Source organism: Typopeltis vanoorti, chromosome 18, assembly GCF_054136105.1.
Source record: "Typopeltis vanoorti isolate ZY-2024b chromosome 18, IOZ_Tvanoo_1.0, whole genome shotgun sequence".
In the NCBI taxonomy this organism is placed as follows: Eukaryota; Metazoa; Arthropoda; class Arachnida; order Uropygi; family Thelyphonidae; genus Typopeltis; species Typopeltis vanoorti.
The window spans coordinates 7100933-7118224 of record NC_143566.1 but is presented as its reverse complement, the minus strand read 5'-3'; the positions used below and the strand labels follow the sequence as shown (position 1 = coordinate 7118224).

The 17292-nt window shown below is 36.3% G+C and overlaps 1 protein-coding gene across 1 annotated transcript in view; it reads left to right on the top strand.

Moving 5' to 3' along the window:
* The window catches only part of LOC150096475 (ciliogenesis and planar polarity effector 1-like), a 614243-nt gene that overhangs the window by 372119 nt on the left and 224832 nt on the right, over positions 1-17292 (top strand). Inside the window, exon 13 of the mRNA XM_090408080.1 lies at positions 7212-7456. Within this exon, the coding sequence (XP_090264206.1) occupies positions 7212-7456 (245 nt within the window). The remainder of the gene's footprint in view (positions 1-7211; positions 7457-17292) is intronic.

Sequence of the window (17292 nt, the reverse complement as noted above, 5' to 3'; positions counted from 1 at the left end):
AACACATACAAAGCCTACAAATGCATCTTTAAACATACTGACTACAAACTGGTATTCACCATAAACCAAAAATTGGCAAATCTCCTAAAACACACTAAATCTCAGACAGAAAAAGAAATATTTGAACACCACAACATAGTCTATAAATTTCCCTGCCAAAAAGACTGTGATATCATCTACACAGGTTCCACCATCAGGTCTTTATGGGCAAGACTACAAGAACACTTCCGCGATTGTAACATCCCTATTCCAGAACATTTAAAAACTAAAAAATGCAACATCAAAAAGAAAAATCGAATACAAAGCACAGGAAAAACGGAAATAGCTGTCCACGACCTTGAACAAAAACATACCTTGCAGATCGACAAGGCCATCATAGTAGACAGACAAGACAATGAAACAATGCTTAGAATATCGGAAACAATAGCCATAAAGTGTGACGCGAACTCTATCAACGTACGCAGGCCCTACATAATCTCCGAAGTTTGGAAGCTACACAACATAAAATTGGGGTCACAACCCTGACCAATAGGCGATAACACAAACACTTCAAAAGCAGAAGCACCTACCCGACCTGACATAGCATCCACTGCCTCCATGTGTTCAGACGACGACGATGAATAGTTGAAACGGACCACACCCCATCAACCCCCTCACCCCCCCTCCAAAAAATCAGTTGCTGTTTTCAACCCCTTTCACCCTTTCCCACCTCATATAAATATATAAAAAATGCTCCACCCATCCCTTATAATATATATGTATATATATGTTATTCAAAAAAACCTGGGTTTTTTCCATTTGTTATTTCAATTCTCCCACTTGCCAACCCCCCCCCCCCCCCCACACACACACAGTAGTTTGGACAATGCAAAAGAAGAAGAGCCACAACACACAGAAAAAGGTATGTGCAAATTTCTTGTCCTCTATGCAACATATATTTATTGATAAATATACATCTACAATGCCCTAAAAATCCATGAGAAAAGAGCCAATGGCATTTAAACTGGGGCACTCCTAAACAGAAGCAGGCAAATAGCTGTAAATATAATAATGTAATTTTATGTTTTCTTTGGTATCTGCATTTAAGTGTTTAAAAATTTTATATACATTGGGTCTTATTTTATATAAATAATGTTCTAAATTAGAAACAAATTTGTTCCATGATTCTCTATATCTTTTTCTGACTTCTCTTTTAGCTATGGCTCTTATTCTTTTATATTCTATTTCCTCTTCTAATCTTTTACTGCTTAACCGTTTGTGATAGGCTTCTTTTTTTCTTTTTGATTATTTCTTTCATTGTATCATCCCAGATCTTCAGTTTTTTCCTTTTATTGAATTTTTTGGTCTTTCCTAATCTGTCATTGGCTGCTACATTTAGTATCGTTTTTATATTAAGCCATTCTATTTCTATTTCTTCATTTTGTTTTATTTTTTCAAGATATTGGTTAATTCTTTGTTTATATAGCCATTGCACATTTGTGTCATTCAATAATCTAGTTTTATAAACAAATGTTTCAATTTTTCTTTCTGTTCTTGTTACTTGTAGCCATTTAGGTGGTAATCTTAATTTTATTTTTACAAGGAAGTGGTCATTGCTTATTTAATATCTCTATGAACTCTAACATCTAGTGAAAATTTTGATGTCTTTTCATTTAATATGAAGTAGTCTAATATTGATTTCCATCCTCTTGTTGCCCAAGTATATTTATGTATGTCTTTATGTTTATAGAAGGAATTCGTTATTTTTAGGTTATTATAAACTACAAAGTCAATCAATTTTTTACCATTCCTGTTTAGAGTATGTTCTCCATGTATTTCTATATTATTATTAATTTTCATGTTTCCAATTCTTGCATTTAAGTCTCCTGCTAAAATTATGTAATCATTTTTATTTATTTTATTATATATGTTTTGTAGCTGATTATAAAAATCAATATTATCTTGTTCTCTTCTCTCTTCTGGGGCATATAAACCAATTATTGTTAAATAGCCTCTATCTATTTTTATTCTAGCTTCTATTATTCTTTCATTCCATAATTTATAATGATTTAACTGTTTTGAAAGGGAGTTATGAATCCAAATCATGACACCTGCTTGTGCTCTTTGGTCTCTGTCAACTCCACTGTATATCACATTAAAATTTTCAGTTCTCATGGTTCCTTTTAATTTCTTTTTTGTTTCAGTGATTACTACTATTTTAAAATTTCTTTCATTTAATAATTGGTCTAATTCTATTTCTTTATATGCTATTCCTCTTACATTCCAGTTTGCTATGTGTATTATATTTTGTCGTTTCCATTTTTGTTTTACCTTTTCCATTCAAGTGTCGTTTCCTATAGATTCAATTCGATTATCTTTTTCTGTCAGCTTACTAGTAGAATTATGTTCTCCATGTCGGGGGACTAGCCTGACGATGGAATAGTTCAGTGGTAGGGCTGCTACCTTAAGGCTTCTGAACTAGCCTTCTTCTGAATTTAAACCCATAGGAGGAATAGGGTATATTGAAGAGGGAAAGAGTAGATTATAGAAGAATTATAGTAAGGTTTATAGAGAGGGCATAGTTGTAAGGCCAGAAATGAAAAGACCCCAATGCCCTCGAGTACTCTAGGGTCATAAAATAAGAAGAGTTGGCTGATAAAGCCTTATAGGAAAGATTAAAGTAAGTGGATCTTCCTCAAAGTAGTAGAAGGAGAGGATAGATCCAGCTAGGGATCCATGGGAGTGCCACCTCCCTTACAATCAAGATGATTATCCCTTATGGCCCTGTTGGTCCACGAGCCTTTATTCAGTATATTTGGACCATATACATGCATGCGCACACACACACACGCACACATGGTGGGCTCCCCTATCCGCCACCCAGGGGACGTGCTCTCTGGGGTTTACAGGGTCCCCTGAGAGATTGAATTATATAATTTATTATAGAATTATATAATCTATATTATATAATCTTAAATGCAAAATTTGTAAAAATCAAGTGGATATTAGATTGACTGTATAATCTATATTATATAATCTAAATCTAAAATCTAATCTAAAAAATCACTTGATTTTTATAAATTTTGCATCGCCAAAGTGAAGCTTGTTGGCTCTTTAATTTAGTAAATAGTTAATATTTATTAAAATAAAATATCAGTTTAAAATTTAAGGTTTATTTTTATTTCTCATGATTTAGAATAATTTTTCTTCTAACTGAACACTTTTCCTGAAAGTAAGAGAGTTATTGGGAGTAAGAGTTATGCATATGTTGCTTCTTAAGTATTATGAAAGTAATAATATCTTTAGCAAACTATATATGATTATCACACATGCACAGTTGACCCTTGAAGAATGTAGGTTTGAAATGTGCAGATCCACTTACATGCGGTTTTTTTTAATAAATGTATTGGAAAAAGTTTGGAAGATTTGTGACAATTTGAAAAAACTTGCAAACTGCACAGATTAGAAATATCGAGAAAAGTAAGAAAAAGTTAAGCTGTTGTGAATGCATAAAATATATGTAGTACTAGTCTATTTTATCCTTTACTACCATAAAATATACACAGATTTATTATAAAAAGTTAACTTTTATGAAAACTTATGCAGGCAAACACTTACAGACCATACTTGGTGCCATTTGTAGTCAGGAGAAATGTAAACAAATTAAAGATGCAGTATTAAACCATAAAATTAACTGTTGTTTAAGTTAATTACTTAAATTAATTGGTATAAAACAAAAAAATTATAATGATTCATTCCTTAGTGTAAGGCTGGGCTAGGCTACTGCAAAGGAATCGTATTGATTGCAATAGGCTACCATAAAGCCCAGAATGAAACCTACCATAAATCATTATACCTGAAAATAAATATGAATAATTTCTTTTTCACATTATCTTTTCATTTTTGATGTCTAGTGTTAGTAATATGTATAATATATACAGTGTTTTGTATCTATTATTATTATTATTATTATTATTATTATTATTCAGGCCTCCAAGGAGTCAAAAGACTCATCGAGGGAGGTCCTTCCTAAGACATAAAGTCTGTCAAGACTCATCGAGGGGAGTCCCCCCCCCCCGAGAAACACAAAGTCTATCATACCACTCTTTAAACTCACTGACCGTTCTCGCTCCCACCACTCCATCAGGCAATGCATTCCACGGCTCAACCACCCTCCACACAAAGAAACCAATCCTTACCCTCTTGCTCACAGTTTCCTTTTGTAACTTCCAGGGATGGCCTCTTGTCATCACTCCTTCCCGCTATTCAACCAAGCGAAAGAACTCCCCAGTGTCAACTCTGTAACCACCTCTCAACAGTTTAAAAGTCTCAATCATATCACCTCTCCTTCTTCTATCCACCAAACTCTGCAGTCCACATTCTCTCAGCCGATCCTCATAACTATCCTTGTACAGTCCTGAAACCATCTTTGTCATCCGTCTTTGTATCCTTTCCACAGTTAATTTATCCCCTTCAAATCCTGGGGACCAAATCTGAGAACAATAGTCCAAGTGTGGTCTGATACAACGGAATGATAACCCTCTTATCTCTGCAGGTCAGTGTCCTTCTCATAATAGCAGCAATCCTCTGTGTTACCTTCACCACCTTTGCAATATGTCCCCTAAACTTCAGGTTTCTGTCAATCATCAACCCCAGATCTCTTGTCTCCCCTACTTCCTCCAGTATAACTCCTCCGATAGAGTATGCAGCATCCCATCGATGTTTCCCAAACCTCAAGACCTTACATTTTGCTGCATTAAACTGACACCTCCATTCATTTGCCCATCTATCTAGCTTATTTAAATCCTCTTGCAGGGCTACCACATCTGCACTATTACTAATAATCCTTCCCAGCTTCACATCATCCGCAAACAACTGAATATCCCCCTGCAATCCACTGGCTATGTCATTGATATAAAGATTAAACAATATAGGTCCTAGTACTGAGCCCTGTGGGACCCCACTTGTAACCCTCTGCCTCCTGGAAACTGCTCCACCATACACAACTCTCTGATACCTATCAGACAGCCAATCCTGAATCCAGTTGACCGATCTGACATCCAGACCCATGTGCTGCAACTTAAATATCAGCTTATCATGTGGCACCCTGTCAAATGCCTTCGCCAAGTCTAAGAAAATTGCAGTATATGCCTTTCCTTAATCTAATGTTCTTGAACCTTTATTATAAAAGGCTAGCATATTGCTAAAACAAGAGCGTCCTTTCACAAATCCATGTTGATTCTCACAGATAACATTACCCTCATCTGCCCAATGCTGTATACGGTCCCCTCACTACTTTCTCCAAGATCTTAACAACTACTGATGACACACAGACTGGCCTATAATTAGACACTTCCAGTCTGTTACCACCCTTATGCAATGGCACTATCTTACCTTCCTTCCATTCCCTGGGCACCTTTGCCAAAGCCAGACTTTCATTGAAAAGCCACGTTAAAGGCACTGTCAATTCCCTAGCACATTCTCTCAAAACTCGTGGTGAAATACCATCCAATCCCACAGCTTTATTGACATCCAGAGTACTCAGTATCTGAAACACACTCTCCTCCTGTACCTCCAGACCTCGAACCAGTCCTATCCCTCTAGCATTAAAACTTACTCCTCTAGGATGAAATACTCCAATAAAGTGTTCATTGAACAATTCCACTATGTCCTCTGCATCAGTCACTCTATTCCCATTTTTATCCCACAATATCATTCTTCCACAGTCATTTCTCCTCCTACTGGCCACATAGCTAAAAAATTCCCTAGGATTTTCTTTGAATCTTAGGGCCAATCTCCTCTCATATTCCAGTTTCGCTTTCCTTACCACACTAGTCACTCTTCTGGCCTGTATCTTATATTCCTCATGCATCTCTTCACCTGTCTCCTTATATCTCTTCCATAGCCTCTTTTTCGCATGCAATTCTTGTTTAATATTGTTTGTCATCCACTTTACTCCAAATTTCGTCCTCTTCTTCACTCGTGGTATACAACTTACCATTGCTGATTACAAATATTCTTTCACAATTTCCCACGCCCTAGTGATATCCCGGCCTTCCAATTCCTGCCTCCATGAAACTTCCCAAAGTTGATGTCTAAGACTATTATAATCACCTGCCTTATAATTCCACATAAGTTCCCGTCTCTTTGATACTCCTGCATGTCTATTCATTTTCCAAGTCAACACCATATGGTCACTCTCTCCAACTGGTGGGAGAGACGTCAACTCAGTTATTATCAACTCTTCTGATGCTATAACCAAATCCAAAACTTTTGAACCTCTTGTTCCCTCTGTTACATGTTGCCTAAGACATTTGTCCCTCAAGAATTCTAGAATTATGACAATATTCATGTAGATACTGATAGACATATGATTCATCTTGTAAACAGATGACATAAACTTATGGTATCAATAAATACAGTACAGTACTATAAATGTATTTTCACTTCCCTGTAATTTTCTTTAATAACATTTTCTTTTCTCTAGCTTAATTTATTGTAAGAATGTAGTATATAATACATATAACATACAAAATATGTGTTAGTGTGATCGGTAAGGCTTCCAGTCAATAATAGATTATTAGTAGTTAAGTTTTCAGGGAGTGAAAAGTCATACGCGGATTTTTGAATAATGCAGGGGAACAGTGCCTCTAACCCCCCGCATTGTTCAAGGGTCAACTGTGTGTGTGTGTGTGTGTTTATATATATTTATATATATATATATATTAGGGTTACCAAGTAATTTTATAAGCTTAGTTATTTAACTCCTAATCCCAAGTATGCAAACAATTAAGTTTGCACCTGAAACATAGTTCAATCTAAAGATGGTACAACACCAGGGCAACTCATTGTAAAGGTGGGTAAAGCTCTGATCACTATTCTTAGTATTTTCCCATAATGTAAAGCACATCTCACTAAAAGATGTATACTGCAATACATTATGGGTGGGGTCACTACCCAGACCGGTTTCAACCTTTTTTGAGGTCTCCTCAGTGAGTAGCTAGACCCTAAATACCAAGGTTTAGTAATACAAAGCCTTATGAACTTTACCTATAGAAGTTGCTACAAGGTGTTTTTATTTTTAATAAGAATCTCTGGAGGAGATATAGATGTAATGAATTTTTTAACTTGAGGATACTGTATCCTCAAGTTAAAAAATTATATGTATATATATATATTTACACTTAGGTGATGTGAAATATTAATAATTATTTTTCTACTTTCTATTTCAGCCAATAGCAAAATTATATCACATTCTGATAGTGGGAAGTTTCAGCCTGAGTCAGATCATATCAGATCACTCCAGGAAATTTTGATTGCAGCTGTATTGTGTAATGTGAATATTTTCCCTCCTATTTGGGAAGAAATCACTGGATATGTAGCACATATTACATCAAAGTTAAATCTTCTAGTTGATTTGAAAATCTCTCTGCCTGCTCCACAGCTATATTGTTCTCTGCTTGTTGATACTAAAATGGTAAATATCTTTTTCCATTCTGTATATATATAAAAAGATAAGCCGAAATTTGAAAAATTTTTATGTCACGTTTTTTGTTATGTGATAAGCTGATAAACCGAAGACTTATCGGCTAATTTGTTAAGCCGATAAGCCGCAATTTGTCACGTCTTCATTGTTTTGAAACGTCCAATAATATGTTTGTCTTCATGAGACAACAATTTTATTGTTTCAGGATTACAACAATCAAACTCATTGTCGACCATTAAACAGTACGTGTTAGTATTCATTACTGAAATTAGCATAACGCGCATCTCATGACTGATTATATAGTAACTATTTTGTTTTCATTTTGTGATTTTGAATAATTAAAGTGAGGTTCATAAAGAACCGGCCTTCCAGCCCGGAACTTGGGGGGTTGGGCGCCGGGGGGGGGACAGATCCCCCTAGTAGATATATAAAGATCTGTCTATGTAGATCTATCTATATCTAGTCAGACATATGTTTTTATGCTTCTACTTTCACCTGTGTTTGTATAAGCTATCCACAATTATGAGCTTTTACTTATTTGTATATTGCTAGTTTAAGAGCAATCTGTGCATAAAATATTCACTCTTATATCTGTAACAAGACCTTAAATGCAACAGTTTTTCCACTTTCCTATACAAGTAATTAAGGTATGTTAGATTGCTTATAGTTCTAATGCTATAGTTTCACCTCGTATCTCTTACTGGACACATGGACTACCTGCCCCAGACAACAGATTAGCAACAATAGCAACTGGACAGCTCATTACTACAGCTGAAGAAAAAACCAGGAATCCTCCACTACTTTGTTCCAAGAAAGATAGAAGAGCTCTCAGAAAAGAAACAGGTCAGTCACTTTCAGTACTTATGCCAATATGGTAGCAAAAGCTAAAAACCTATCGCCAGGAAAAATACTGCTTTCATACATTAATACAGTACTAGCAATAAGTACTAATGCAATGGGAGCATTGCATTAGTACCTACTGAAGTAATGATGTGTCAAGTGTTCCCCCTGAAATCCCCCATCAGTTTCTTAGAGAGCTCTTAACAAAATATGACACTTAATTTTCCATTACTTGAAAAAATAAGTACATTTTCAACATTCACCAAAAGACCTGAATTAGGACACATCAGAAGTTTCCGAATACAAGCATTTCTCACACAATGATGCAATGAACAATTTGCTGAAGATCATCAACACAGACATAAACAGAATCACCTATACTTTCTATTTATCCATTGCATCACAGGGCTTCTACTGGCATGAAGAGGGTCACATTAGGAAGAACTGTCCCTACTCTTCCAGCTACACATCAGTGGACACTCAAACCCTGATAGCAGTCACCAGAAACAGACATGCAGCCCAAGGCAGCGTACTCATGGCAAAAATGCAAGTATGAATGAAAATGAATCTAAAATGATGATCTCTTAATCAAAAACAAGAAAAACTCCATAAAAAAGATTGATTGCTCCAATGGAGGCCCATCATCGGAAGGAAAAATGATGTCTAGGGATGAAATTTCACCTAGCATACTGCTTGCAAATAGTAATTCACCCAACATGAACAACAGAAGGGAGGAAATTTGCAAAGTCAACAATTAAAGATCTTCAGTTGTATCTCGGGCCCAGAGCATCAAATTACTCCCATTTCTAGTATAACCTCACTGGGCTCCATGAACAAGAGAAACACAGAAGTTCTGGAGAATGAAGAGGAAAGACTTCCTTTACACCAGGGTTGTGGAGTCGGTACATAAAAACCTTTTACTCGGATTCCTTTATTTATGTATCAATATAGGAAATAAATAATAATACATCATACAAGGCATTTCATCACTGCCAATGTGAATCATCAGGCTACGGTTTAGACCTCTAACCTGTTAAAGTTTGAGTCTAAGTACTATAGCTATGCCATTGGGACTTTTTTTTTTATTCTACTTATTAAAGAAATTAGAAACATTCAGTTGATGTAAGTTTTTCAAGTAGTACTATCATATCCTGTACACACCTTGAGGTACATGTCAGGAATTTGATGATGATGAAACATTCAATAACCTTAAATTTTAAACAAAAGACAATACTTAGAACATTGGTCAATTGAGGTTATATTTTTATCAAAAGGCTATAAATAATAAAGTAATAGGAATATAGGATATAAAACAAAGAAACTATAAAAGAAAATAAGGAAGATCATTCTCTACCCAATTCTCTTCCTTTTTGAGATTAAAGTATTGTGGATATAAAATTTAAATGAATGGACATGAAAAATAATATACATAAAATAATAAATGAAATAATATGCTGTAGAAGATTGAAATGATCCCTACTAAATTTTAAAAGAAACTTAGCATCTAACTGTAGAATAGGGGTTAAATCAAAAATAAAATTCAAAATTTACTAACATATTGTTCTTAGAACTGCTTCTGCCGATGGAAGTTGTTTTCCATTGGCAGAAGATTATGCTATGAATTATATATTTGGTTTAATCCTTTTTCCAAGTGGAAGCAAACAAAGTTTGCACCTGAAGTAATTTCAGGACTAGGGCAACTCATGGCAAAGGTGGTATGACTTGCTTTATTGCATAGCATTATACATGTCCACAAGGAGTATCCCATAATGCAAAGCACATCTCCTTGCAGACATGTATAATGCTATGCAATAAGGCAAGTGATGTGAAGTCATACCACTTTTGCCATGAGTTGCCCCAGTCCTGAAATTACTTCAGGCGCAAACTTTGTTTGCTTACACTTGGATAAAGGATTAAACCAAATATATAATTCATAGCATAACTAAGTGGAAAACAACTTCCTTCAACTATCTCTAATCCAGAGAATTTTAATAAGGTGTGACACCTTTTAGCAACTTCTATATGGAAATATGGCTTCCACCTTGGAATCACCACCTCTGGGTCTGGCTCCCACTGATGAGACCTCAATGAAGGTCGAAACCAGTCTGGGTAGTGACCCTTACCTTAATGCATAGCATTATACATGTCTGCAAGGAGATGTGCTTTGCATTATGGGATACTAAGGCAAATTATGTGAAGTCGATACCACCTTTGTCACAGTCCTGAAATTACTTCAGGCGCCAATTTTGTTTGCTTGCACTTGGATAAAGGATTAAACTAAATATATAATTGCTTCTGCCAGATTCTCCCTCATGGAAGTCCTTAAATCTGATTTGACTATTTTTTGTATCAAAATCAGTCTTTCAATACTGACTTGGGTGGGTGGCATTGCTGTTACAGTTCTAGCCACATCACTACTAACCTCTGGATAAATAAGGATGGTTTCTTCCATAGTCGTTTCGATGAGTGGTCATACTTTTCCACTTCTTTTAACCCTTTAAAAAAACTCTTGCTGAAATTCCTTGATTTTGACATTTACTGTTTTTTTCCCATCCATAAGTGACGTAGCTTTACTTTTGAACATTCTATTTTGTTCAAGTAGGCTTTGAAGTCTAATTCTTCATTTGAATTTGAAGAGGATAATCCTGAGTTACCAATGCTTCTAGCTTCCTCCAGTCGTTCAGGTGTTTCAGATAGTACTTGTAACCCTTTCATGCAAACTGCTACTTCAAAAGTGCCTGTTTTCCTGTAGTAATTTGGGCACTGCTCAATAAAATATGGTTCATTGGATCAATGTAAATAGCAGCTAACAGGATTTGATTAAGAACAAGAGAGCCTCTCTTTTCTTCTTTGAAGATACAATGCTATCAGCAGTTAATCGTACACTTTTGTTCAGATGATACATCGAGCTCTTCCACTCCAACATTAATTTACTAGGTGTTAAATCCTCAGATTGCAATTTCTTGGTGACAGTAAAAGGGTGAGAAAGTAGACTTTCTAACTCTGTCACTTGTGCCCACTGGCTTTCAGTTAGTGAAACATTTATTTTATCCAGATCTTCAAGAAAGTCTTTAGCTCAAGCAAATGCCTTATCACCAAATATGTGTTTCTGCAGCATGTTGCTTGATTCAAAATAGCTCCTTTTCCAGCATGACTCTGCAGAATAGCATCTGTTTTAGGGACATTGGCTGCAACAGCTACTTGTCTCAACTTGCCAGTGAGAGTAGCTGCATGACGATCTTTCAAGCCATCTCTTATTGCTAGATACAGAGTATGAACAGCACAATGCATATATTGAACTGAAATTAGCTTAGACACTTCTTCAGCAGTACCATCTAAAATTTCAGTGCTCTCTTCTGTTTGTGCTATTTGTGGATTACTTGTAGAAACACCATCTCCATCTTCTAATATTTGTGTGCTTTCTTCATCAGATTTATTCATTTTCTCAATTCTTAATTTCTCAATTACTTGTAGAAATGTCATCTTCATCTTTTAATATTTGTATGCTTTTTTCATCAAATTTATTCATTTTCTCAATTTTGAAAGTTTATTTTTCACTTGGTTAGAGTATAATAAATTTGGTTTAATCCTTTATCCAAGTGTGAGCAAACAAAGTTTGCGCCTGAAAGTATCTTCAGGACTGGGGTAAGGTGGTACAACACCAGAGCACTCCTTGCAAAGGTGGAGCAAGCTACCAACACTCCTATCTCAGTATCTCCATTAATACAAAACACATCTCCTTGCGGATATGTCTAATGTTATGCATTAAGGGAAGGGCCACAACCCAGACTAGTTTCGACCTTTATTGAGGTCTCGTCAGTGGGAGCCAGGCCCAGCAGTGGAGATACAAAGGCAGAAGCAATGAGAGGTCATCCTTACCTATAGGAATTGCCAAATGGTGTGCCACCCTTTTTTAATAAATTACTCTGGATTTAGAGAAAGATGTTGAAAGTTTATTTTTCACTTGGTTAGAGTATAATAAATTTAGTTTAATCCTTTATCCATAAATAAAGGATTAAACTAAATATATTATTTTCTCAATTTTGCTTAACATATTTCAAGCATTAACTGTTACAGTGTATAGAACCTGCTTCTTTATAATTTCAAATTGTAAAATATCTTCCATTAACTTTTGATGTGCCTGGGTATCCTTTACTCCCAATGTCTGAGTTATCATTTTATTGTTTTAATCGACAAATCTAACATTAATAGCAAAATAATTGACTCTGTCTTTGACGTGTACATGCATCCATTTTAATAAAGACAAAACATCCCTTCAGACTTTTTTGAAGTTCTTCTTTCTTATATTTGGCCTCTTCAATTATCATTCCAGAGAAACTCCAAGTTTTCTAGCCATTTCTCCATTTAAGCCGAAAAAGGCTGTTGTGAAATAAAGAATAGAGGTAGTCTATTCTTCATTGCCATTTCAATGATGTGGTTTTTCAAACTTTTCTGACATCATTGTTATGGTAACTTTGTTAAAGAATCTTGGTATTGTGTTTGGCCTACAGTAGGTTTCTGATCTTTCTTTAGCTCTGAAATAGAGGGAATGTTTTTATTTCTGTCTTTCTCATTCTCCTCTTCTACCACTTTAGGATGAAAATGTTGCAAGTGTCTTTCTAAATTTGATGCCTTTTAGGTGCATTTTTATCAGAACCACAAAAACTACTCATTTTTGCATCACATGCTTCACAATCATCTTCTTCTTTAATATATTGACACACATAATATTCCCACGTGTTGTTATTGTATTGTAAAGTGGTTGATAACAGTGGACTATTATTATTATTATTATTATTATTACGGGCAACTCCAAGGAGTCGACAGACTCATCGAGGGAAGCCCTAACATCATGCAAGAACAACTATTCGATATTCACACAGTATCTATCATACCTTGCCTTGAACTCATTCACGGTCATGGCACCCACAACAGACTCTGGCAGCTCATTCCACTCATTTACCACTCTTCAAGTAAAAAAAAAAAAAAAACTAGCTCTAACACCCTTGCTAACCACACTCTTGCCCAGCTTCCATGTATGGCTCCTAGTCCTCCCACCACCAGTCCTATTCTCAAAAATATCTTCTGAATTAATCTTATAGAAACACTTCAGTAATTTGAATATCTCAATCATATCACCCTTTTCCGCCTATCAACCAATTTCTGCAACCCACAAATCTTCAACCTGTTCTCATAAGGTTCATTCCATAGACCTGCTATCATCTTGGTCACTCGTCTTTCTACCTCTTCCCCATCAAGAAGGAACCCTGGTGCCCATATTTGGGCACAGTAGTCTAGATGGGGTCTTATCGAGGCTCAATACAGAGGAACAATAACCTGTTTGTCTCTACTTGTTAAAGTATTTTTCAGCAACCAAGTGATTTGATGAGCTGATTTAGCCACTTTTGCGATGTGCCTCTTAAACTTCAACTCCCTATCCACCAACACTCCCAAATCCCTGGCCTCATCAATCTCTTGGAGTACGTTCCATACGTTCCACCAATGTGGTATACTGCTGCTAATCTTTTCACCCCAAAATGCATAACCTTACACTTTGCCATATTAAATTGACATCCATTCTCCTTAGCCCAGTTCTCCAAATCATCCTGCAAAATTTTGACATCCTGTGCACTCCCTATTGCCCTACCCAACTTTGCATCATCTGCAAACAAATGAACTGTTCCTTTCAGATCCTTTCCTATATCGTTAATGAACAAATTGAACAGTAGTGGTCCAAGAACAGAGCCCTGCTGCACACCACTAGTCACAGGCCGTCTTTTGGACTCTACTCCTGAATAAATTACTCTGATACTTCTCCATCAGCCACCCTCCTATCTATCTCACCAACCCTATATCCATCACCGTATGCTGCAGTTTACTGATTAGAATTCCATGTGGTATCCTGTCCAAGCCCTTAGCAAGGTCCAGTAGAATCATTGTAAACCCATTACCCTTATCCAGTTCAGCCGTCACTGTGTTATAAAACGTGAGCAAGTTACTGAGGCATGATCTACCCTTCACAAAACCATGCTGTCCCCCATACAGTATCCCATTTTCATCTATCCAATCCTATATTTTCCTCTTGCCTATTTTCTCCAAGACCTTGACAACGATTCCTGATATGCTGATCGGTCGGTAATTTATAACAGCAGTCTTTGAACCTCCTTTATGCAGTGGAACTATTTTCCCCTCTTTCCACCCCCTTGGGACTAACCCAGACCTGAGACTCAAATTAAATAAAATGGTCAAGGGCACTGACAGCTTTTAGCTGCTTCACGTTTGACACGAGCTGGTATACCATCCAATCCCACAGATGTATTGTCATTGAGGTTTTGTAATAGACTATTCACCTCCACTTCATTCACCACAATTCCTGTATAAGCTATTGGTTCATTCAGTCCTGCAATGTCACCACCTGGATGATATACTCTTGCAAAGTGAATGATATAATCACGTAATCACAAGAGAGATATTTATTTCTAATTTTAACGATTTATTGTTAGTATTCTAGCTTGTATTTTTTAAACTGTTCTTGTAATACCACTGAAGATGGTATGCTATTTCCAGACCGAAATATTTGGTTAAATAAAAATCTCTCTTGTGATTACGTGATTATATCATTCAGTCTTATGTCACAAGTATCTTTGAAACAACAAACTCTTGCAAAGTGCTTGCTCAGTAATTCCACTATATCAACTGATTTGGTTACTTCTCTACCATCGGCATTCTTTAAAATCATTCGCCATATACATTTTTTCTTTTACTTGCAACATATTGAAAAAACTGTTTGGGATTCTCTTTAGCCTGCATGGCCAATGTTCTTTCGTAATCCTTTTTTTTTTGCTTTTCTTACCACACTCGTTACCCTTCTGGCCCGCGCTTTATACCGTTCATGCCTGCCAGTCACCTTTCTCCTTAAATTCCCTCCACAGTTTTTTCTTTTTTTGCAGCTCAAGCTTAATGGTGTTATTCATCCATTTAACCCCTACTTGATTTATTATTCAGACTATAGGTATACAGTCAGCCATTGCCTCCTGCAAACTCTTCTTAACCGCCTCCCATGCACTATCAACATCCAGCCCTTGCAGTTTTACATGCCATGGCACTGAACCAATCATACTCCTAAGCTTGTCATACTTACCAGCCTGGTAATTCCACATGTACCCTGTCTTAATTGTAAATTCTACACCTTTAGCCACCTCCCAAGTCAAGACCCTATGATCACTCTCACCAATTGGTGGCAATGTGGTCATATTAGTTACAGCCAAATTCTCAGATGTGATTACTCGGTCAAGCACTCTCTGACCCCTAGTATTTTCCATTACATGCTGTCGCAGATAGTTATCTCTTAATAACCGCATGAAATCCAATTCCTTCCTCCCATGTGTCCTCTCCTCCTTCCAATTTCAACAATGTTACCATAGTTGAAATTTCCCATAATAATTACCCTCCTTCCACTCATTTCTTCTATTTGCTTATGCATACTATCTCCTCCATATATTCCATCACCTGCTAGTCTTAATCTCACACCGAATAGCCTCAAATGTGCTCTTTTCTCTATCCTGCGGTTCCACTTCTATTCTCCTTGGCTGCAGCTCATCAGCTATCATCAATAACATTCCACCCCCCATTTTATTCTCTCCTTCACTCCTGAACACAACATACCCCTCACATTTGATCCCACTAGCTATATTATCTTCTGTCAGCATTTTTTACTAATGCCAATACACTGTGGCCTGGAAGTGCCAACCCTGGCCAAAAATTCTTCCTTCTTGTTCCTAATATTTCTGGCATTAGTATACATGAATTGCAGAAACCCATTTGTCCCATCCCTATTTTGATGCCTTATACTAACTATCTCATTCTGATTTGTTGTCCTTCGTACTCGCTCGGGCATATTACGCACATTCATACACTCAACTGTCTCCCTAAAGTCTGCATATCTACTCCCCCCCCCTCCAATAACTCTAGTTTCTCTGATTCTGCACATCCATTTCATTAGACAACACCTTTTCAAGTCTCCATACACCAAATCCATTCAAATGTAAACCATCCATCTTATATAAATCCTTTCACCCATTGAACTCACTCCACACATCCACAAATTCCATACCACTCCTCCTGCATAATCCGCACATAAAGTCATTAGCAATTTTGGCCCTCCTTCTATACTCTTCACTGTCATACCGTGGTAACAGACTCACCATCCTAACTCTCTCACTCTTCTCTTTTGCTACCTCAAGTAATTCCTTCAAATCCTCTCTCATAGCCATTTTGTCTCCTTTCAAATCATTCATTCCTGCCTGCTACTATCAATTCTTTCACCTATGTTGACACTTTTGTTGCCATTGTAAATTTTTTCATGAAGTGCTGCTTTTACTAATATAATATATAAATTATCATAGAATATGTTTTATTTTGAAATCTGCAAAGAACTTGAAATTAAAATATAACCTGAAAAAATATAGGTTAATCAAGCTATTATATGTGAAATAGGAAATTTTAACATATTATTTATATTACAATGTAAATTCATTAGGAGTCAGAGTCGGTAAAATTGTACTGACTCCGACTCCAGTAAACCAAGAATTGCTTCTGAATCCACAAGTCTGCTTTACACAGTGATCCAGCTGAAAGTGCAACTCCTCCCCCCCCCCATGAATACCCAACGGTTATCATCCTTTGTATAGAAAGTTCAAGGCGCTCAAATACACCACAATAATACCTGAACTTATATCACAGCTCCAGGAGTTACATTTAAAACTGAAAAGCAAAAAGAACAGAACAATACTAAAATACTACAGGAAATCAATTCATAATCTTCCAAATCCACTTTATCATAATGGTTGTAAGAATTTGTTCCTAAATGCAAGAGGATGTGCCTCTACATTTCACAACAAGCTAGTCCTAGAGCAAGTATTGCAGCATCATGTTAATCTAATTCTTTTATAGGAAACAAACATCCATTCAGCATCCAAACTAACGTG